The sequence below is a fragment of the Drosophila arizonae genome, chromosome 3, assembly GCF_054131065.1.
Source record: "Drosophila arizonae isolate 15081-1271.41 chromosome 3, UAZ_ARI_1.0, whole genome shotgun sequence".
Lineage (NCBI taxonomy): Eukaryota > Metazoa > Arthropoda > Insecta > Diptera > Drosophilidae > Drosophila > Drosophila arizonae.
In genome coordinates this window covers 4,559,306-4,581,376 of record NC_142923.1, presented here as the reverse complement: position 1 = coordinate 4,581,376, position 22,071 = coordinate 4,559,306, and the positions used below count along the sequence as shown (strand labels likewise).

General features: G+C 41.1%; 1 protein-coding gene across 1 annotated transcript; it reads left to right on the top strand.

Annotated features, from left to right (window-relative positions):
• Positions 1-565: 565 nt before the first annotated feature.
• On the top strand, positions 566-21,083 carry crp (transcription factor cropped). Its single transcript, XM_018003333.2, has 3 exons — positions 566-1,426; positions 7,522-7,828; positions 18,861-21,083. Exons 1-3 carry the CDS (start codon positions 1,335-1,337, stop codon positions 20,427-20,429), a joined length of 1,968 nt encoding a protein of 655 aa, XP_017858822.1. The 5' UTR covers positions 566-1,334; the 3' UTR covers positions 20,430-21,083.
• Positions 21,084-22,071: the final 988 nt, after the last annotated feature.

Genomic DNA, 22,071 nt, shown 5'->3' with positions numbered 1-22,071 from the left:
AAAATGTTAACAGATACTAAATACATATTAATTATTTCTTGGGTAAATCAGTTTGGTCACACTTGATCTTTAATTTAAATTTTTACTAACGAACTGTTGAAATATTGATTCAATTGCATTAAAACTGTTTAGAACTAAACAGAGATTGAGCTTTCACTTTCAAATTGCATACAAACTGTACATTAGCAAACAAACAGTCAAACAGTTATTTAAATCCCAAACAATATACTCCGTCTCTTTTCTGTTAACTGAACAGCTTAAGAGAAATGTTAGTTTACAGCAAGATTTTCGCCGCGTGACAGTATTTAAGCGTTACGATTTTAAACAAACTGGTCCCACGGCTAACTGTTCAATTTCAAATTTAAGACCAATTAATAGATGCATTGTTAGATCTGTTAAGTTAAATTAATAGTATTTATCACAACTAATTTATTTTAAAGCATAAATGATGTGTTAATTTTTCAATAAAACATTCCTCAAATTTCATCCCTTAGGCTTGCAGTATTGCGTGTTAGAATAATTGGTATATTTTAGCACGTAACATTCGGGCACATTGCCACATGTTAACAGCTGTTATTTAGCGTTGAATATTTGAACCGAGCGGACGTGCGTCGCGGACGTTTTTATCGAAAAACGCGGTCTACGTACAGTGCAACCATTTTGCCTCTATATATATATGTATATATATATCAATCTATCGGTGTATATGAGTGTGTATGTGTATATGCCAAATGGTGTTGCAAAATAAAAATTGCAAAAACAGCAACAAAATATTTTTGTGAAAACTTCTAGTGTTCTAGTGCATCGACAACAACAACGCCGACAACGTCGCGCAAAATTTTTTACGGCGCGCCGCCTGCTGTTTTGAATTGTGTACGAGTGTGAGTGAGTTTGAGTGAGAGAGTACGACTTACATGTGCTTACGAGTGTGAGTGTGCGCTGTCTCTGTTTATTAGTGTGCGTGTGTGTGGCTGTGTCTGGCTGCCTAACAATTTGCCGCTAAATACAAAAAGCAGCTGAACGCAGCAGAGAAGCAGATAGAAGACCAGCTGACGACGACGACGTCGAAGTCGACGACACACACATATAAAGAAGAAAAAAGTCAACGATCGATTGCGCATATATATGTGCATGTGCATGTGTGCGAGCAGGCCAGGTGAAAAACAAAAGGCGAAGAGGCAGAACAGCAACAAACAAAATCAAAACGAATACAAGTAAAAGAAAAATAAATAATAGGAAAAAAGAAGCAACGTGAAGCACGTGTGTGTCCTGCTCTAGCAACAACAGTTACACAAAAAACATATATCCATATATATACACACAGAATATAAAAGATGTCTTCGGTACCGCTGGCCATCAAAACGGAGGAAGTCATTTTGGAAAACGCCGAATACAACAGCGCCGAGGAATTGGATGAAGAATTACAGTAAGTGAAGACAAGAAACATACAGGGGAAAGAAGAGAGAACAATGAGAAGAAAAGAAAATCTGATCTATACGCATATCACATTACAGTATGAATTGTTTACTTTGGCATCGTCATGAAATAAACAAACTGCTCTTGCACTTTTGATTCTCCTCGTTTTTTATCACGCAAATTATTGATTATTTCGCTCGTGCTCTCTCGCTCCCGCTTGCACACGGCAGACGTCGTCATTTTGCCGCCTGTTTTGCCGCACAAAACAAACGCGGCATAAAAACACCACCACCAATGCACTGTCACACACACACATATGTATACATTCACTCACACACATGGAAAACGTATGGCGTTCGTTTTGAACGAGCATTCCATTCCAGTTCCATTTATTCCTGGCTATTCTGGTCGTTTCATATTGCCAGCGTCTCGCTGGAAAAAGGTGACGCTACTTTTTTTTTCGCCCTGCTGTTGTTCGTGTGTTGTGTTTTTACGCTTAACACTCGCCATATTTGAAAAACGGCTGTTTTCTCGCATCTATTCCAGCACACTACACTGAGCGTCAAAATATTGAGCGCAACTTCAGTGTAAAGGAAAATATGGGCTTTTTTAATTTTGTGATCTGCTATTGCTCTCTCTCTCTCCCTCTCCCAGCTGCTGTTGCTAAACAGCTGCCGTTGCTTATCGTGACTCGCTGTCTAATCAACAGCTATGTTAGTTGCGGCCAAATCAGCTGTACCGGTATATTTCTATAATCATCATATGGGCAGCGCCGACTGCGACTGCGACAGCGGCTACCTGAACAACCAGACACACACACAATTGCAATAAATAAATGAGCAGCGAATGATGAGAGAAAGAGAATGTTAAAACAAATGATTGTGTGTGAGTGTGAACTGTAGAGCGTTAAAATGTACAGTTTTTTCTATTTTGTTGATATTTTGGTTCTTTTTATTTTGAATGCGACGAAAGTTGCGCCGGTTCATTTCAGATTTATTTTTTATCAAAATCATATGGTTTTTGTCGTCTTATCAGCGGCTGCTTTATGCCTTCAGCAGCAGCCTAGCATATGCTCACACACACATGTAGAGTGAGAGAGAGAGTTTGACAAAAGAAACCAATCGGCTAATCTTTCGCTCTCGCCTACTGCCTCCCTTTCTCTCTCTACCTCCTTTACACCCACTGGCAGCTGTGAGTACTTCAAGGTTTTCCCTTGGTGTGCGTGTTCGTTGAGCTTATCAATAAGGCGCAGACTGGCATTTACCCATATGTTTGGATTGTATAACTGCATGTGGCTAAATGAGTATCAGCACTGTGTAAGCCGACCGAATTTCTGACTAAACAGCTGACAGGTTTATTTTGATTTCTCTATTTATAATAATTGCAATATCATATTGGATAACAGCAAATACTAAGAATTTTATACCTAAAGCAAATACAGTTCGAAATCGAGTCTCTGCAACAACATCTGCCGGGCGAGTGAATTCGCTAAAAGTCTCCAATCGCGCGTTGCATGTGCTCTCACATTGCAAATGTATATGTGTGAGTGTGGCGTCATTTCCGTTTTTCCCCACACGCTGGAAGTCGCCGCGACTGTGGCGGCGCTTGTAAATTCGCTCAAATCTTTGTATGTGTTTGTGCTTCTGCATGCAGTCTTTTTGCTAGTGGCTGAAGTACATAAGCCCCTGCTTGGGAGTGAGCGAGTGAGTGAGGTTTGGCTTGCACTCAAAAGCTTGTTGCTCCTTTACGATAAGTCGCTGCCCGTAAAAGAGCGAGACAGTGAGAGTGGGCGTGTACACACACTCATGTGTGTGTGTGCGACTGTGAGTGTGCATTTAATAAAGGGGAATTTTAGCAAAAGTACAGATGCCGCCACACAGCGCTGCGCATTTTACTACTACTACAAGCATTTCATTGAAAAAACGTATACACAAAATGCCGCTGTCGCTGTTGCTGTCGACGCCGACACAACTGACACGACTGCAAAGTATTGCGAATTTGCAAAAAAAAAATGCCAATAAGAAAACAATATTCATACATACGAACACATACATACACACATATACGAGCGCAAAGATAAAAGCTGCTGCGCAAATTTTGGGCGATGGCTGTTTCATATGTCAAGCGTTTCGCCCTGCTGCTGTTTCATTTGCCATTGCGTTTTTGCAAGCGGCATTTTTTTTATGGGCAACCTGCGCCTAGTCGACGTCGTCATCGTCTGCCTGAGAGTGAGAGTGGGTGCATGTGAGCGAGCCAGAGCGAAATGGAGAGGGTGAGAGCGAGCGCTGAACGGATTGAAAGAAGAAGCGACAGTAATTCGTTTGCTCGAATTGTTGATGAAAAACACATGATTGTTTTTTTTTTCTGCTCTTTTCGCGCTACGCATGTGTGTTTGTGTGCGAATAGTTTGACTTGTAAATTTTATTAAAGATTAACGCAACCGTCAGCTGTGGCTGTACGTAAATACGTTTGTATGGGTGAGTGTGTGTATGCTACTGTTAATTCGCTTAACAGCTGTTGTTTTTGTCAACATGCAAACACATCATTTGGCCTCTACCTCTCCTTCTCGCACCTTGCACCTGGCACATATTCATCTCGAATTACCTCATGCGAGTACTTATGTGTCTGTGTGAGTGTGCGTATGTGTGTGTGGGCTTATGTAACCGTTATGTGTCACCCTCTTGCGCCTCTTGCCAAATTGCAACGGAGCTTTTGCCTATGTTCTCTGTTTATATTTTTTATTGCAATTGTGGCGCCGAAAGGCCGACGAAAAGAGACAGATACAGAGAGAGAGAGAGAAGAAAAAGATGAGGGGAATGTGGGGTGTGTGGCGACTCCATTCAAAATTTTTTCATTTGTTTATGCTACTTTGTTGCTTGCTGCACATTACGCTAGTGGCAAAGTTTATTGCGTTTTGCTGCGCATTTTGCCAATTGCTGCTACTGCTTCAGCCTCATCCACTAACTTTTTAGAATATAGTAGCTTTATGGGCTTCTGTGTGTTCCTGTGCGTAAGTATTGGTACGTGACTGGGCATAAAATAATGTTTGGTTTTTAGTGCAACAGATGCTTGGCATGCCCTTTTTACTGCGCTTCAAGTCGGTCATAAAAGTGTTACCATATAAAAGGGGAATAAACGTTAAGCGAACTGTTAATTTAGGTCATAAACGATTGGATTGAATGAACTGATAGGGAGAAAATCAATGCGAACTCCATAGGGATTTAGAAGGAACCAAAAACATAAAGGACTGATTATAGTTATAGAAAGAGAATATATAGAAGATGAATTATGCAATTTATTTGGTTAACATTAGGTTAATATGCACAAATTTCTTATTTAATATGTAGATTATAACATTATATTTAGTCATACAGCGTTTACAAATCGTGTAATTTTTTTAAATCGTTTAAAAATTAATTTAAATCAGCCAATTATATAATACGAAGTTAATGTTTATGAATTAAAAGTTGTGTTTCACCTGCAATCGGCAAAACATTTTGCAGCCGACAAATTCCAGGCAAAAACGATGACGTAAGCGTTGACCCAATAAGCGTACAGAAACGTACATAAATACATACATACATATATATGTATGCGATTTATGTGCAGTGCACCAGCAACAACAACAACAATTCGGCGGCACTCGTGACTTCGGCTTTGTCTGTTCTGTTTAGCTGCATATGTATATGTATGTATGAATATAGATACATATAAATGCATGCATGCATGTATATGTGTATGTGTGTACGGTTGGCGAAAAGTGGCCAATGAACTACATTGAACTTTGGGGCAGCAGCAGAGAGTCGGCCCCCGGGCAGTAGCAGCAACAGCAGCAGCAGCTGTTGTATATCATGTGCTCTTCTTCATATTGTTGTTATTGGTAATGCGGCTTTTGGTGCTGCTGCTGCGACTGAAATACAAAATATGCGTAAATTGCAATTTATAATTCAAATGCCAAAAAAAGGAAAGAAACTACAAATAACTGCACACAGCTTTCTAAAATATTGCTTAAACATGTGTTTTTGTATGATCGAACAGTGCTGGCACGAGCTGGCAGCAAAGGAGCTCGTTGAAGTTAAAAAGAAAGCTAGATTGCACCATATAGAAGCCTAAACATAGCTAAAATCTTACTTTATAATAACTTCAAAACATAATATTTACTCGCGTATTCGCTATGTTTATAAACAAAGAATCGTTTTTGGTTGGTTTTGTTGTTTTCTTTTTATAAACAAAGAACTTTTATTTCAAAATATTTCTCACTAAAAAACGGCTAATTTTTGCTGCTATCAGCACTGGCCAACGGCCATGCCGGCAGCTGCAGTTGCAGCTGTTAAATGCGCACGATGTACACTTTTCACACCCAGCGAATTCACACTTATTTCTGCCGCTGTTAAATTAACATGATCGCTATTTTTAGCTACCGCTGCTGCTGCGGCGTATGTAAATGAGGCGCAACAGCTGTTGTTTGCGTGTCTGCACGACACAAACTCTAATGGCATTATGCACCTATATTAGTGCGCATACATATATATATGTATATGAGTATAAGTTATGTATGTATGCGAATGAGCTTGTCAACGCATGCCTCAAATAGTTTGCACTTGACGCAGCTTCATTCAGCATTTGATGTATGCAGCAGCCACCGCCGCTGCTGCTTTTGTGGCTTTTTACTGTTTGCAAATAGAAATTCCACGACAGCAACAACAATAACAATAGTAGCAGCAACAGCAGCAAGTGCAGCAACATCCGCTTAACCAAGTTTGGCAACTGCTGACGAAAGAATGCATGGAAAGTATAGCATGCTGGACTATGAGATGCTCTGTGTATAATAAATAATAAAACTAATTCAAATTAATTTTATTTATTTCATAGAATATCTTTAAATTGTTTCTTTCTGTTCAAAATTTATTTTATTTTATAAACTTAATGTACCTTACATTTTAATTTTTATTAAAATAACAATTTATATATTATTATGTTTACCATTTAAATATCCTATTAATTTCAAAAATTAAACATATTGATATTTGATATTTATTTCATCAACATAGCATATTCGCTCATCATACCCAATTAGCTAGCCGCTATCTCTAACAGGGTATTCAGTCCGCAGCAAATATGCTGCAGCGAACGACCTTTGTTATGGATGGTAATGGCATGTTGCTAAAAATAAACCAATGTAACCAGACGACGATGTCTAAGATTTTCTATCGCTGTTGTCTTCGACGTTCTGCTGCTCGTTCGACTGCTGCTGCTGCTGCTGTCGTTTGTTGTCTTGCTGCTGGAATGCAGTGCTGCAACTTTACAAATACACAAACAATGCGCTCTCGCTCGCTCGTTTCTCTCTTTCTCCCTGTTCATTTCAATCGAGCTCTCGCTCAAGCACGCTCATATGTTTTTGTGGCCTGCTGATGCCTTTGTATAAATATTTTTTATTAGACACACACACAACTAAAGATATGTGTGTGTGACAAACCGGTCTTGAAATTCTTATGCTATTATGTGCAGCAGCGGCTGCAACAACCACAGCGACAGCGGCTTTAATCCAAGAGCCGCAATAACAACAACAGTCAAAAAGTCATATTTGACAGCTGTTAACTCTCTCTCCCTCTCTGTTTGTCTCTCTCCCACGCTCATCAACGGCCGCTCTCGGCTGACATGTTGCTTTTTATGCTTCTGCTTGATTGTTTTTGTATTTGTACATTTTTTTCTCGCTGCGCATTCTCTATGCATGTGTGTGTGTGTGTGTGTGTACGGCTAAACTAAAACTGAATTGAATGGAACTGTAAATTTATGAATGAATGAATGAATTTTTGTTAGTGTGTGGGTGAAAATGTGTGTGCGCAAGTTAATTGGTTTTGTATTATGAATATTCATTGCGTCTCTATATTTGTATTATTTTTCTTTACCACATGTATTAAATGCATACCAAATGTATATTTGTATGTATGTATATATATTAAAATACTAAATACTATTTATCCAATTTCGATCATTTTAATGAAAGAACGTATCATATTTGATCTATTTTACTATTTATTAAATTTAAAATAATTTATGCAATTTTGTTGATTCCATATTTCTCTCGTTTATCCTTCTCTGTAGATTACAACTGGAAGATTCAGGCGGGGAGAATACCTATCACATTGAATACACCACCGAGCCGGCGCATCAGGTTACGACCAGCTCGCAGCGACGCCAATCGAATATGAGCGCATCGAATACCACAAAAGATGGCGGAGGTGGCGATGGGGGCAGTTCGCCCAGCGGTAAACCTATATTGGATACCGAGAAACGAATACGGCGGGAAATAGCCAACAGCAACGAGCGAAGACGCATGCAGAGCATCAATGCCGGTTTTCAGAGTTTACGTTCGCTGCTGCCGCGACACGAGGGCGAAAAGTTGAGCAAGGTAAGTTAGCTAAACCGAAACCAAAAACAAAACCAAAACAAAATATAAGAGGAGCTACCTACAACAACAAGCATGAGCTGCACTAATTGGATTACATTTGAGTCTATGTGTGTGCACTTGTATTGGTTTATTGTTCTGTTATCCATTTACGCTTCAACACTTCGCTCAAGTTTCGTTTCGTTTACATTACCACAGGAGTAGCAACAACGGCACTTGCCTTATCGCATGTTGACAAATTGCCTCACACAAATGCAAACGCCCCTGCCCTATCCTCACTCTGTCATTCTCTCTCCTTCTCAGGCTGCACTCAATTGGCTGTAGCTTTCCAAAAACCTCATACGTTGTGCTTTTGTAGGCACGCCAGCAGCGACGTCAGCAGCGCAACGCAGAGCAGCACTTGACACATGAAGGTCCCTTTTGCAGTCTAGTTGATGTGGCAACCTTTTATTTTGGCGTCACCCTTTGTTGTTGTTTAGGCTGCGCTCCTCTTTTATTTATTTATTTTATTTTTTTTTTTTTGCATACCCACGCATTCGTGTCGTACGTATGTATGTATGTATATGTATATATGTATATTTTCTCACCTTGAGACAAGCATCGATTTGTTGTGGCGGCTGCGGCGACATCTTGAGCAACTGTGTGTGTGTGTGTGTGTGTGTGTCTTGGCTAATCAGCAGACGGCTGTAAATCAACAACTGTCATATTAAATACTAAAAGATTTATTTGATGTGCATACTTTCTTTAAGTTTTAATTTATGTGTCTGCTGCGCTAGACAACATTCTCTTTCCAAATTGCTGTATTTCGCAACACTGTAATACACTTTTTTTTTTTTTTGTGAGTGTATGCTCTATTGTACTGCTTATTATTTATTGCAAATTGAAAAATGTCAAACAAAAGTGAGCAACATAAATCACAAGTGCAGCGCAAAGTCCTAAAAAGCACGCAGCATAAACAATAACATGACAGCTTATTGGGTTAACGAGTTAAGTGCGAGCAGGACGGGGTAACTACATACATATACACATATAACAATGTAAACAGGAAGAAAAACGCGTATATAACAAGGAGAAGAAAAAACATTACTTTACGACACGCGCAAAAAAAGGGCTAGAGCAGCGACGTCGCCGTTGGCGTCAGCGTCGTGCCTTGATGAATGACATAATGGGCGTATAACAGTCATGACATGCGATAGAAAGAGAGGGAGTGAGCGAGAGAGAGTGGGCAAGCGACTGGGTGGGCGGCTTAGCGTATGTCCCAGCTGTAAGTAGTTTATGGATTTTTTTGCGCTCTGCTGCTGCTGCTGCATTATCACACATAGTAAACATTGTAGTATGTAGTAGTTTTGTGTGCGAAAGAGATGGCCATAGCCGTGCACTTTTGCTTGACCAACTTGAAGCTTGAAGCTTGAAAGGTTGGCACGGGGGAGAGGCAGGTGGGTTAGGCTTTGGCTGCTGGTCACGCTGAGGCTGAGACTAGGCCTAAAACGAAAACAAACTGTCGACGACGACGACGACGACAATCGGAATCGGAACCAGGTCGCACGACGAATGCAGCTCACGCACACAGACAGAGAGACAGACAGGCAGGCACATGCATGCAGAGCTTTCAGTTGACACAAAAGTGCGAGAAAAAATTGCAACACTGCAGAAAGTAGCGACAGCCGCTGTGCCATTGACAGTTATGCCTACACACACACACACTCACACTCACACTAATGTAACAGCTCTATGTACACACACACTCATATATAACAGTTACGTGTAAATGCAGACGCGCGAGTGGGCGACTATGCCAAGTAGTCTGTGATTTACTCGTTGAGGCGGGTCATTGAACTTGCTAGCTGCTCGCTAGGTGGCGCCAAAGTGCAAAGTGCAGCACAATTGCGTACAGTCCACAATTTTGCCCGCTTTGCAGCTGAACTAACCTACATTAAAGTGCTGAAGCGAATTGAGCTTCGCCCCAGCCCCTCCTCATCTTCCTCCTCCTGCAAGTGTAATAGAAAAGACGCATAACTGGAATGTTTTTGATGTCGATACGCTACGATTTACGTAGTAGCTCCTAAAATATCGATCCAGCTTCGCTTTAGCTTTGGCTTTCCAGTACGCGCCAAAAGCCCGACAGCAACCCCCAAAGTTGGCAGCAGTTCCCAAGCGCTAAGCAAGGAGCAGAAAAGGGAATAACAGCAGTGGCTGATAAAGGCGGCACAGTAGAGATTGTGTTGAGTGAATTTTTTGAATGAATACAAATGTGTTTCAATGAGTTATGTTAAAAGTCAATAAATATAAGGACTTAAATTCTATAAATAAAATATTATTTATCTTATTGTATTTTTAGTCCAATATATATTTTTTTCGTATTATTCAGTATACAACTTTCGCTTTAGCCATGCATCACTGTAGTCGGCGCACAGACTCAAACCAAAACATTGTGTGAGGGCCACAGTACAGGTCCCGTTATCCTAGTGCGATTTCCTCTCACACCACAAGCACAGCTGAGAGCAACGTTCGCACATGCTCACAGGGCTGAGTGGGTGGCCCTCGCGTACAATGTTAGTGTATAGAGAGGGGGAGCGCAGAGAGGGGAACTTGGTTTGTTTCACTGCCATTTCGTTGCCGAAATGAAACAGTGGCGCGGCGCCAGCCTGGCGCCTGGTAGGCAGCTGTTTGCCGATGACGATTATTTGTGAGACTGGAAAGTGATAGGCGGGTAGAGCAGCAAACGTCAGTATGGTGGGTAATTGGAAGACGCCGTCGTTCTTGCTCTCACACTCCCTCTGTCTCTGTCACTCTTGAACTCCTTTGGCCAGGAATTGGGCGTTCAGCTTTTTGATTGCCGCAGCTGCGCATTCTGCGCCACGCGTGTGTCTGTTCTGTTGCTGTTTTTCGCCTGGGCCGGCGTAGCAGAAAATTTGTTCTGTTCACTTGTCTGCAGCTGAAAAGGCGTGGCATGTGGGCGGCAGTTGGTTGGATGGGTGGGTGTAAACAGTGCACTAGGCCATTGGCATCGTGCAACCTTTCGCTTTGGCGCGGAATTGTTGCAGGCGCAGCCCAGCTGTCCGGGATGCGACCAACACCCATATATCTATACATATGTATGTATATCAATATGCAGCCGTAGTACATAAGCAGCGTTATGTCAGCTATGTATGTGCCATTGCGTGCGTAGTATATGGCGCATTGTAACTGTACATTCACTTGCTGCAGCTCGTAGTAAAAAAGCTTGCCGTCTCTTTCTAGACAGTGACCCGACCACCTCGAGCACCCCCACTCCAGTTGGGTGTATGTGGGTCTGCGTGCTGCATTATCTTTGACCACAAAATGCAATTAATGCAGTTTCGTTGGTAATTTGAAATTATTTTATGCTTCGTTCTGGGCGTTAATTAAAATCAAGAGCAAGTAAATTAAATGTGACCCTTGATATGGGAGCTAAACTTTGTTCACATTATGAAAAAACTGAAATTAAAATAGATTAAATTATTATTATTATATAATTATCACAAGTCTTTAGTATCCAAGTACTTAAAAGGTGTATTTTTGTGTCAGAGCAGATTAAAGGCATTTTAAGCTGTCCATGAGTGGAGTTTTCACTGCAGATACTTTATGGGTGCTCGAGTTGCCTGGGCAACTGTAAAATTACCAGTATATGCTTAGCTTAGAGTAATTGCTAACGGTTAATGGTGGGTGGTGTTGGAAAAACGATTGACAAAAGACACAGTAAGAACAGCAACAACAACAACTGAACGATAACTTTTCGAGAGCAGCGAATGCGGCACTTTCGCAAGCAAGAATGTAATAGCGGAAAGCAAAGAGTGCACAGAGAAAGCTGCAAGCCAACAACAGCAACAACAACAACAACAATAATAATAACAGGCGGCCTAGCAAAGCATAAGTGCAATGGATCAATTACTTTGTGGGTTTCTTTACATATACACACATATACACTTGCACAGCAGCTGCATTTACTTACAGACAGACAGCAGACAAGTGCAGCTGTGTGCGTGTATGTGTATGAGTGCAAAAATGTCGGTCGGTCGTTGGCAGCGTTGTCGCCGTCGCGTCGTCGTAGTCTGGCGACGCTTAAAGATCGTCGCCGTTGGTGTTGTTGTTGTTGTCGTCGTCAATTGCAGGCTTTCAAGCTGAGCTTTCGGCTAGTTTTTTCGTTGTTGTTGTCGCTGTTGATTACATGGAATGCCGTCTCGCCGGATTTAATGCCTGTGTGTGTTGCTAGCTCGCGCTGTAACGGTGCTAGTTTGCAATTTTTTTTTATCAATGGCGATTGAAAAAGCAACCAAAAAAAAGAGAAAAAAAAACACAGTCATTAACAGTGCCAAATGGGAAAGGCGGCGGTCTATAAGTTTCATGGCTCATCTCTATGTTAGTTCCGTTCCGTTTATACGCCTGTAGCATCGAGCAAACAGTTAAACTGCAGCGATTCAATGAATCAGCAACAGCTGATTGTAGCACAATAAACAAAGCAACTGAGTTGCCAGAGTATTGAGTAGCAAAACCAGCTAGTTTAAAAAAAAAAATAAATAAATAAAAAACAGCTACACATATGGAAACATAAATATAAAATTGGTTTTTATCAGTTACAATAAAAGCTTTTACGTTTTTGTTGTTTTAAATAACTATCATTAACGTAACAAATATTCTTTAGCCTTTTTCGCCCTCTGCCTGCCGCTGCAGCGGGCAACACTAAAAATATACATACATACATACTTCATTTACAGCTACAGCAATTCAGCAAAGCAAAGTAGCGAAACAACAAATACTTTACAATGTATGTATTTACTTTTGTTATTTATTTTTTTCTTTTTGGTTGATTTAATACCAAAAGTCAACCGGCATTTTTGCTGCGCAATTCGCACGCATAGCGGCAGCAGCTCAGCTGGTCAAGCAACAACAACAACAGCAATACCGGCAAAAAAGCTCAGCTTTCCCAATTGCGTCGTTGCGGCGCCAGACAAAACAATGCAAGCCGAGCCACGATTCAAGCACAGTTGCGCAGGAATTGTGTGTGTGTGGGTTTGAGTGCAACTGCTTGAAGATGCTGTCGTCATACGAACGCCCGCTTATTTATATATGTATATACATATTTTATTTTCTCTGTAATTACACATTGAGTTATATTTGTATAACAAATGCACCGAGGCGGCGATGGCGACGTGCTGCTCTTGTTGCTTTTGTTTTATTTGGGTTAATCAAAACAGCTGTGAAGTCAGACGCACACACACATACACACAGTCACACGAGCCACTATAAATACAAGGCGTTTCGTTGCTTTTGCTTGTAGGCATGAAATTCGATCAGCTGATCTACTCGGTGCGTATGCTTGTGTGTGTATTTATTTATTTATTTTAGGGTCAGCGTCGCGCAGCTATTTGACGCCGTTGTTATTGTTGCTGGCTGCATTGGAATTTAAGAGCAATTCGCCGGTTAACACTTCTAGCTATGTTTGTTGTTGTTGCTTATTTATTTCGTGCTTTCATCGCATTTCTTATTGTTGCTGTGCCCGCTTCTACAGTCCATTCAAATTCAAATCGCTTTTGCACACTCGCACACATACTTTCAAGCATTTCTCGCGTGAGCGAGGTGTGCTACATATAACAGTTTTTGCTGTTCTTTGTTGCTTTTTCTTTTATGCTAATTAAATGCTTTCGTTGACCATGAGCTTTTGTTGTTTCGCTGCTGGTTGGTTCAAAGTTTTATTGACCTTTTGTAATGGAATTTTAATGAAGCGCTGAAAGCGCGAGTGACGACAACTACAACAGCAGCAAGAGCAAGCAGCTTACCAGTCTGGCAACGCCTAACGCTATGCAACACTATTCGCAAAGCAGGAGTATGTTTGGGTAACTGTTAAAATTCGCTTTAACGAGCAGCGACTTGGCCAGAACAATAAAAACATGGGATCTAAAGGCGAAATGCGACTTGACGCTGCCTGGCACGTGTTTGAAATTAATTAGGTTAGCTTAAACGGGTATTAAGTAAACTATATGTATGTACCTATATATTTCTGTATACATACATATATACACTAACATACACATCCGAATGTCTGACTCAACTGGGCAGCTGCTTTACGACAGCGCCGGCGACTCGTTAAAAATTAGCTTAAAACGCAAAATACAATTGGCATAAAAGAAAGAAACAACAACACAAGAGAGAAAAAAATTGAAATGTTTATATTTAAATATACAGCGAGCAGCTGTTTTGCACTGGCAAGGCATTGCCACACTCACACATACATACACGTTCGCTATTGAGACCCCTACTGACCTCGCCTAGTGCCGCGTAATCTTTGCCTCTCTCTCCCTCTCTCATTCCTCCACAATTTACTTTCGATGACGGCATTTCTGCTAGTTTTTAAACTGTGCCGCGCATAACAGTAAATGTATAGAAAAATACTGTTTAGTGTATGGTTTAAAAATAGTACTAAAATTAATGCAGCCGAACACTTGCTCTCTCCCACTCTCGCGCTCTCTAATTTTGACTCTATGCCGATGTTGTCACCCATTATCGTTTTTGCGCGTGAGTGTGAGTGTGTAGAAAACACATGTTTGGCGCCCATTGTTGTGGGCGCGCACCAGCTGAGTGTAACAGAGCGAGTGCGAGCGAACCAAGACCTGTGGGTATCGCTCTCTCCGTCTCTCAGCGTATGTATGTGTGTATGTAAGCATCAATGCCGGCAGCACTGTGGTAGCCGCAGCTGTTTTTCTGCTTTGCGCATACTTGAATACATGTGTGTGATTACGCGTGTGTGTATGTATGGATGAGTGTTTCGCCAAAAACTTTTGCAAAAACGAGCCAAAGCTGCAACGTGTGCGGCCTTCTCAAATTCCGTTATGATTTTTTTTTCTATGCAATATAAATTGTTCGCTTGTGTGTGTGTGTGTTGCTAATTTTAGCGAAAAATTCGGCATGCAGAAGCTCAGCGCTATGAAAAATGCTAATGAATCGCAAAGCAACGTTAGATACGAGTTCGCAAAAAAAAAACCGCAGACCATAAACGGAAGGAGAATTAGTAGTAAAAGAGTGGAGCAACATGGAACTACAATCTTAATGTCAGCTGACTTGATTTCTTTGCTAACTGTGCTCTCGCCCCCCGCACCCAGAAAGCAGATGACAAATTTTAGCTGCCATCACACACACATCTACAGACACATTCCGCTATTTCTACGGTTTACATTTAGTCATGCTCTCGCACTCACACACCTGTCGTTGGGCCGGCCACTGAGAGAATAGAAGAGAGATAAGCGGCGAGAACAAACAGCGCTAATTGTTTGCCGCCAACAAAACGTGCGACGCAATAGAAGCGAAAAAATAGGTAAAAGCAAAAGCAAATGCAAATGCAATTGATGATAAGAAATGCCCAAACTAGGTTTTACTACATACACATTTCTTAGAAGAAATATAATATCGATCAATTTGAGTTGCTGATATACATACATACATTCATATGTCTGTATTTATCCATGTATGTATATGTATGTACATACATATCTAGTAATTAAAATCAACTTAAATTTAGCCCATTGAAATAGATTTTTTTATATGTTTATTTATGTTGGGCCATGCTTGTACGCACGTAGGCCACACAGCTGCCCCAAATGTAAGGGGGCGAGGCATTTAGCTTTTTCCCTGCATTTATGGTGGTTGCTTTGCTACTCACACCCATGCACATAATACATACATACATACATATATAGATACATATGTATGCCGTAGTACAACTGCCAACTCAGCTGATGGTGACGAATCAGCAGCAGTTGGCGGGCTCAATTGCAAGTATTTTCGGCTATTTTTATGCATTTTATTCAATCAACAAAAAATACAACAAAATTGTATCGTAGGGCCGCAAGAAGAACAGCAGCAGCAGAAGCAGATACAGGGGCCGCCTCGCCGTCAGACGCGCCATTTATAGAAACGAAGCAGACAGCAAACAACAACAGCAGCGAGTCAGCTGCTGCTGCTGCTGTTGCTGTACATACATACACGTTTCGTATCGCGCTAAAGAGAGACAGAGAGGGCGAGAGAGCGCGCGTGTATTTCCAATACAAATTGGAAGTAACTGGAAGCATTAAGAGAACAACACACGTGTTTACGTTGACGCCTAAATGAGTGTGGAGCGTAAGAGTGAGCAAGTGGCGTCGGCAAAAGCTTAAGTCCACATGTTTTTCGCCACAGCCGCGGCTGCTGCCGCTGTTGCTGCAGTACATTTCCGTTTCAAGCAAGACGAAACGAAACGAAACGATATGGCAATGAAACTTAACGAAGCCGCGCTCTCGCTCTCCCTGACTAGCGTGTGTATGTACATGTGTATGGGAGAGAGAGAGAAAGAGCGCAGCACGCTAGCAACATTTGTGACGCCGGCGAATATTGAAAAACTTTTCGTATTGGAACTGTTGCTGCCGCTGCTGCCTGCGCTTGTTTGGTGGTGTGTTTTATGTAGCGGCCGTGTTGGAAAAAAGTACAGTCGCCGCAAAAACGACGCCGCTGCCTGCGCGCAGCCGTTTGCTCTGCTTGTTTGGCTGGCTGACTGTCTGGTTGGTTGTTGGTTGGTTGGTTGGTTGGTTCGTTGGTTGGTTGCTCGCTCGAACGCGTTGGCTGGGATTCTTGTTGGAACAGCACCGAGTGTCTCGCGCGCGCGTCTAATCGGCTTTTTGTTTACACTCACACCAATAGCACATCAACGTATGTGCATGTGTGTGTGTGTGTGCGATTGCCTGCTGTACAGCTGTGGCTTTTATTTATTTTTATTTGTATTTTTTGTGCTTGGGGCATTCTGTGTACAGCTTTTTTTTGCCGGCATTTTCCGACTGCGTCGCTGATATGACGACGACATTTTCTTATTAGCCAAGGCCTTAGTTGCCGGCCTAACTGCAGCTGCCAGCTGCCTGATGGGCAACATATTTTGGCAGAAAAGCTTCGTTTTATATGAAAATATTGCGGACTTGGGCTAAGTGCCTAACGTTTTCCAATTGGTTTATTTTGTTAGCCAAACTTTGCAAAATGTTAAACTCATTCTAGACGAATTCTTATTGGGCTACGTTATGATGTAATTAGACTTATTAAAAGCTTTTATTACACAATGTGACTTAACATAAAGTATTAGAAACCAATTGTATGCATTCTAATAAGAATTTCTCAATTTTTTCGAAATAAAAAAAATAAGCAAATGACATTTCTAATGCGCAGTTTTTAAAATTTATCTACATATATACATATTTTTAAAAATTTAAATCGCAAACTTAATTTATTATTTATTAACTTATTATCTTTCCAATTTGCAAATTTTTCTAATTCTAATTGCTGCAGCTTTCCAATGCTTGGCTTGTTTCCAATACGCTTCCAATATAAATCAGAATAAGTCAATGAACGGCCTTTGGTAGCCGACAGCAACAACAGCAATATATGCAACTAAGTAGAATAAATTAACATGGCGCAAAATAAATGCAAAATGTGCTTTATTATGCTATTTTTTTTAACATGAAATGTGCGCGCGACATTGCGCTGATTTTTATCACAGCAAAGCTGAGAAAACTGTACTCTGTCGCTAACTCACTCATACTCTCTTTAACTGTCTCTCTCTCTCTCTCTCTTTCTCTCGCCCTCTCTCTATTTACAACATATCAAAACAACGTAATAGCTTTGCCCAGACAGCTGTGCATGAAGCAGAAGGCGATGGCAGAGACTGAAGAGTTATAGAGCGCGAGAGAGAAAGAGAGCAGTGTGCAGCAGCTGTGTAGCCGGTGTCGTGAGCTAGTTGCTATTGCTGTTGTTGTTGTTGTAGTAGTGACCTCCGACAACAAGCCGCATGTCCAGCAGAAATTGTGAAACAAGTTTTATGGCTGCATCCAGCAGCAGCAGCAGCAGTACCAACCACAACACAGATTTATTATATTTTAATCAAAGCCAATGCAAAAGAATTTCCACAAAGCTTCTCGCATTCCTGTGCCATGACTTTGCTGTGCTGCGCTGTGTTGCTCTGCTCTCATCTGCTGCGCTGCTGCGGCTACTTGCATTCCTTTTGGTTTTTGCCAGAGTGTTTTTTATTTATATTTCTTATGGTTTATATTGTCTTGTCTTGTTTTTATCTCCTCATATTTTACTCTTTGCGCCTACGTTGCTTTCTATGCCAGTTTGTACCGTTATGCGTAGCCCACGCATATTTGCAGTGTAGGCAAACATGTAAAAGAAACTCAAAAATGCGCAAAAACAACTTTTCGCATACACACAAATGCAAATATGCTGCATATGCATGTGCATGTGGCGGTATGTGCATGTGTATGTGTGCTCTGTTTGTGCTGAGAACGCGCATATTTTGAAGGACACAAGTTCCTTAACCTCTCTCGAACCAGCAACACTGCAGAACACAACACAGCTCAGCATAAGTAAAGAAAACGAAGAAGAGACAGAAACAAAAACAACAGAAACCCAAACAACAACTGCAACGAGAGATTTACTACACTATTTACTATAAGCGCTTCCACTACTAATGCAAATTCCAGTACATTCAGATTTTATGTATCCATGCAATTTAAATACAAATTTGTGTCTGTGTGTGTGTATGTTTTTGCGGTAATTATCAAAGCTTGCCTGCTCTCTCGCTCTTACTCTTTTGGTAATTATGCTGCGCTGCTCTGAGCTCTGCTGTGACGTCTTGTGAATGAGTTTCATTGTTAAAAGAGCAGACGACGGCTGTTGCTGTTAGTGTGTGCAGAATGTGTATGGATGATAGAGTGAGAGTGGTTGGAAGAGGGGCTGAAGTGACAGACTGTCTGTGGCGTTTACACGATGAAATTGAGTTATGCAAATTTTGAATACGAAAAAGGAATATTAGATTTTCAATATAAGAGTAGAGACCATAAAAAATGATCATTTTAACTGCTTCACAATGTCCTGATTCTCGTCCATTTATCCTTGCAATTTTCTTATTCTGGTAAATAAGACAAAGTATATAAATATAATTTAATTTAATGTGAGCAAGAAAAGGATTACTAATGTCCTTTTTCTCTTCTATTATTCCTTGCAGGCTGCCATATTGCAACAGACCTTCCAGTATATTGTCGATCTGGAGAATCAGAAAACTCAGCTGCTCACACAGAACAGTGAGCTAAAGCGACAAGTGGGCGAGCATGAGGCACATGGAGGTAGTGGAGGAGGCGGCTCCACTGGCGACAACTACAACAGCGGCGGCAATGTTAACGAATCGAGCAACAACAACACAAGTTCTTCGAGCGCCGTGGCGATTAAGAAGCGGAAGCTGACAGACAACGTGATCAACATGCAAACGATTAGCGATAGCTCCGATGAGGGATTAGGATCCATGTCCCCGGAGCCAATGACCCTGCTGACAGCCGGCGGTGGTGTGGCTGGAGCAGCAGCAGCAGCTGGCAATAAGTTGAGCAATGCGAGCATCATTGCGGCCAAGGAGCTGCTCGAAATGAAGAAGCAGCTGGAGAAGGAGCGCAGCCTGCGACGCCTGCTGGAGGATGAGCTGCAGATGATCAAGCGACAGCTCTACAGTGTGGCAACAGCACCGCCCGGTACAGCTGTGGCCGCGGCCGTCGCCAACAGCGGGAGCAGCTCCTACATTCCAAGGGAAGTCATCGAGCACACGGACAACTTTGTGCGCGCCGATGAGCTGGAGGAGCTGGGCGGCACCGTTTCGTACGTGGAGATCGACGAGATGACTGGCCAGCAGCAGGTGGTCGTCTGCTCCAGCATTGAGGAGCTGGAAGGAGATGCGGCAGCCGAGATCATTAGCGAGGATCAGGTGCACGAAGAGGTGATACTCTCCTCCAACTCCTCGACCGAATCGGAGAATGAGGTGAACGTGAATGCCATTGCCAAAGCCTATGCCGAGGGCATGAGCACTCCCATTCTCCAGGCGGCCATCAAGGCGACGCCCAAGGTGGAGGTGGAGCGCATCAACGAGAAGATCGTCAAGGTCAAAACGGAGAAGTTGCACGATCAACCTTCGGCCACCGCGATGTCCACGACAACGACGACGACGGCAGTCTTCACACGCTCCCGCCAGAATCTGGAGACCATTGTGGAGGCCATACGGCATCTGGAGGGGGATCATCTCTTTGACGGCGACCAGCAGCACAAGCTACAACAGCAGTATCAACAGCAGCAGCAGCAAACCCAACAGCAACATCAGCAACACCAGCAGCAACAGCATCAGCAGCAGCAGCAACATCATACGCAGCAGCAACATCATCAGCAGGATGTACTGCATTCGCATCATCAGATCATTAGCACAGCCGCTGGATATCGTTTGGCGCAGGATGCGCCGTTGGCTCTGACCACGGGCAAACAGCACGCGGCGCTGGCCGAGCTGCGACCCTTTCTGCAGCTGAAGGGCAACAAGCAGGTGATCATCACAACAAAGTCGGCCAAAGATGTTGTGGGCACACCCTCGGGCACCATCTTCAAGGTGCAGACCAGCAGCGGGACAGCAACGGCGTCTGCAACAGGATCCACATCAGCAGCGGGCGGATCAGCGAGCCATCATCATCAGCCGGTGACCATTACAACATCATTGAAGCAATGTCGTCCAGGTGTCATTGTGGCCAAGCAGCTGCCGTCGTCCTGATTGCCTAGCAGCAACACTTGCAACATCAGCAGCAACATCAGCAGCAACAGCAATAGCAACATTAACAGTAACAATGTTCCTCTACACATTGAAGCGTCAGCAAAAGCTCCCGCTAGTATTAAAAGCCTGCGCAATAGCATAACAGTAACAGCAGCTCCAACAGCAACAAAGACCGCAGCAACTGTAAAGCTTGTAATGCCTAAGCGACGCAATTATGTTAAGCCACAACAGCCGCATGTGCAACAACAGTATTGCCTTAACAAAGCTGTCAAGCGTCAATGAATTTAACAGCTGTTGAGCTAACAGAGTTCAAATGTATAGTTATAGCTGTTAAACTGCTGCCAATATAGATCTAGCAGCGTTAAGCTGCTGCTGCTGTTGTATATAGCTGTTAAGATGCTGCTAATAGTAAACAATTTAAGCTGCTACTAATTGTAAACTAGCTGTTAAGCTCATACAGTTCATGCTGTTAAGTGACTGTTGCTAACATAACAGCTAGCTGTTGACACAGTTGCTACTGTTAAGCTGTAGCTTAACAAACTTTAGGCTGCTGTAAAACTAAAAAAAAAAAAAAAAAAATTAAAAAAAAAAACATTAAAGGCAATTGTATAAAATTAGTAAAGCAAAAAGAAAAAAAAAAAAAAAAAAACAAAAGTATGCAAAGAGAATTCTGTGCAGTCAAGGCGTAAAATTTTTTATTAATTTTTCCATAAGCAAAAACAACAACTACTCACATAGCCACTGTAATAAAAAAAAAAGATTTTTTTTTTTTTATTTATATTGTTTAAGTAAATGTGAGAAAAACAACAAAAACAACAAACAACAGGCAGTAACAACAAAACAGAGTACAAAAAAATGAAAACAAAACAAAATAGACATAAACAATTTTATGATTTTTTGTTTATTACAACAAACACACATACATACATACATGCAAACACTTAAAAAAATACAGCAAATTAAGCAAAAATTAAAAAAAAAAAAATGTATTCAATAAGCAAAAATTGAAAAATATATATATACATAAAATTATATATAAATATGGAACATGCTATATAAAAATACAAGTATATATATGTATATACATATACTATATACATATATATATTCTATATAATGAGCATGCTGAACTCTATAAACACCATCGCATTAATTTTTACTTTTTTAAATTATTTTCTATTATTTAATTAATTTTTAATTTACATAAACACACATACATATATATATATCAATATATAACAAGTTTATTGTATTTTTCCTTTTGCCCATAAACAAATTTAAGAATATGAGAATCGAAAAATTTTGGAATGGATCTTATTGAGTTTTTTGTTGTTTGTATAATCTAATTATAAGAGAGGAGAGAATCGTTTATTATATAAACTACACACATACATATAAAAATAAAAATAAATATATATATGAGTATATGCATACATATACATATATATGTATATAAACTTTATATACGACATAAGCTAACGCAACATTACATAATATTATTACTAAATACGATAACATTAAACATAAACCATTATATATATACATATATATAAATAAATCCATAAATACACACACATACATGCATGCATACATATAGCTGTATGTACAACAAATTGCATACAAATACAAAACGAATAAATAA

Excerpts from the sequence above, each read along its gene's own strand:
- crp (XM_018003333.2), top strand. The coding sequence starts at position 1,335 with ATGTCTTCGGTACCGCTGGCCATCAAAACGGAGGAAGTCATTTTGGAA. Across the intron at positions 1,427-7,521 it reads GAATTGGATGAAGAATTACA|ATTACAACTGGAAGATTCAG; the intron begins GTAAGTGAAGAC and ends CCTTCTCTGTAG. Across the intron at positions 7,829-18,860 it reads AGGGCGAAAAGTTGAGCAAG|GCTGCCATATTGCAACAGAC; the intron begins GTAAGTTAGCTA and ends TATTCCTTGCAG.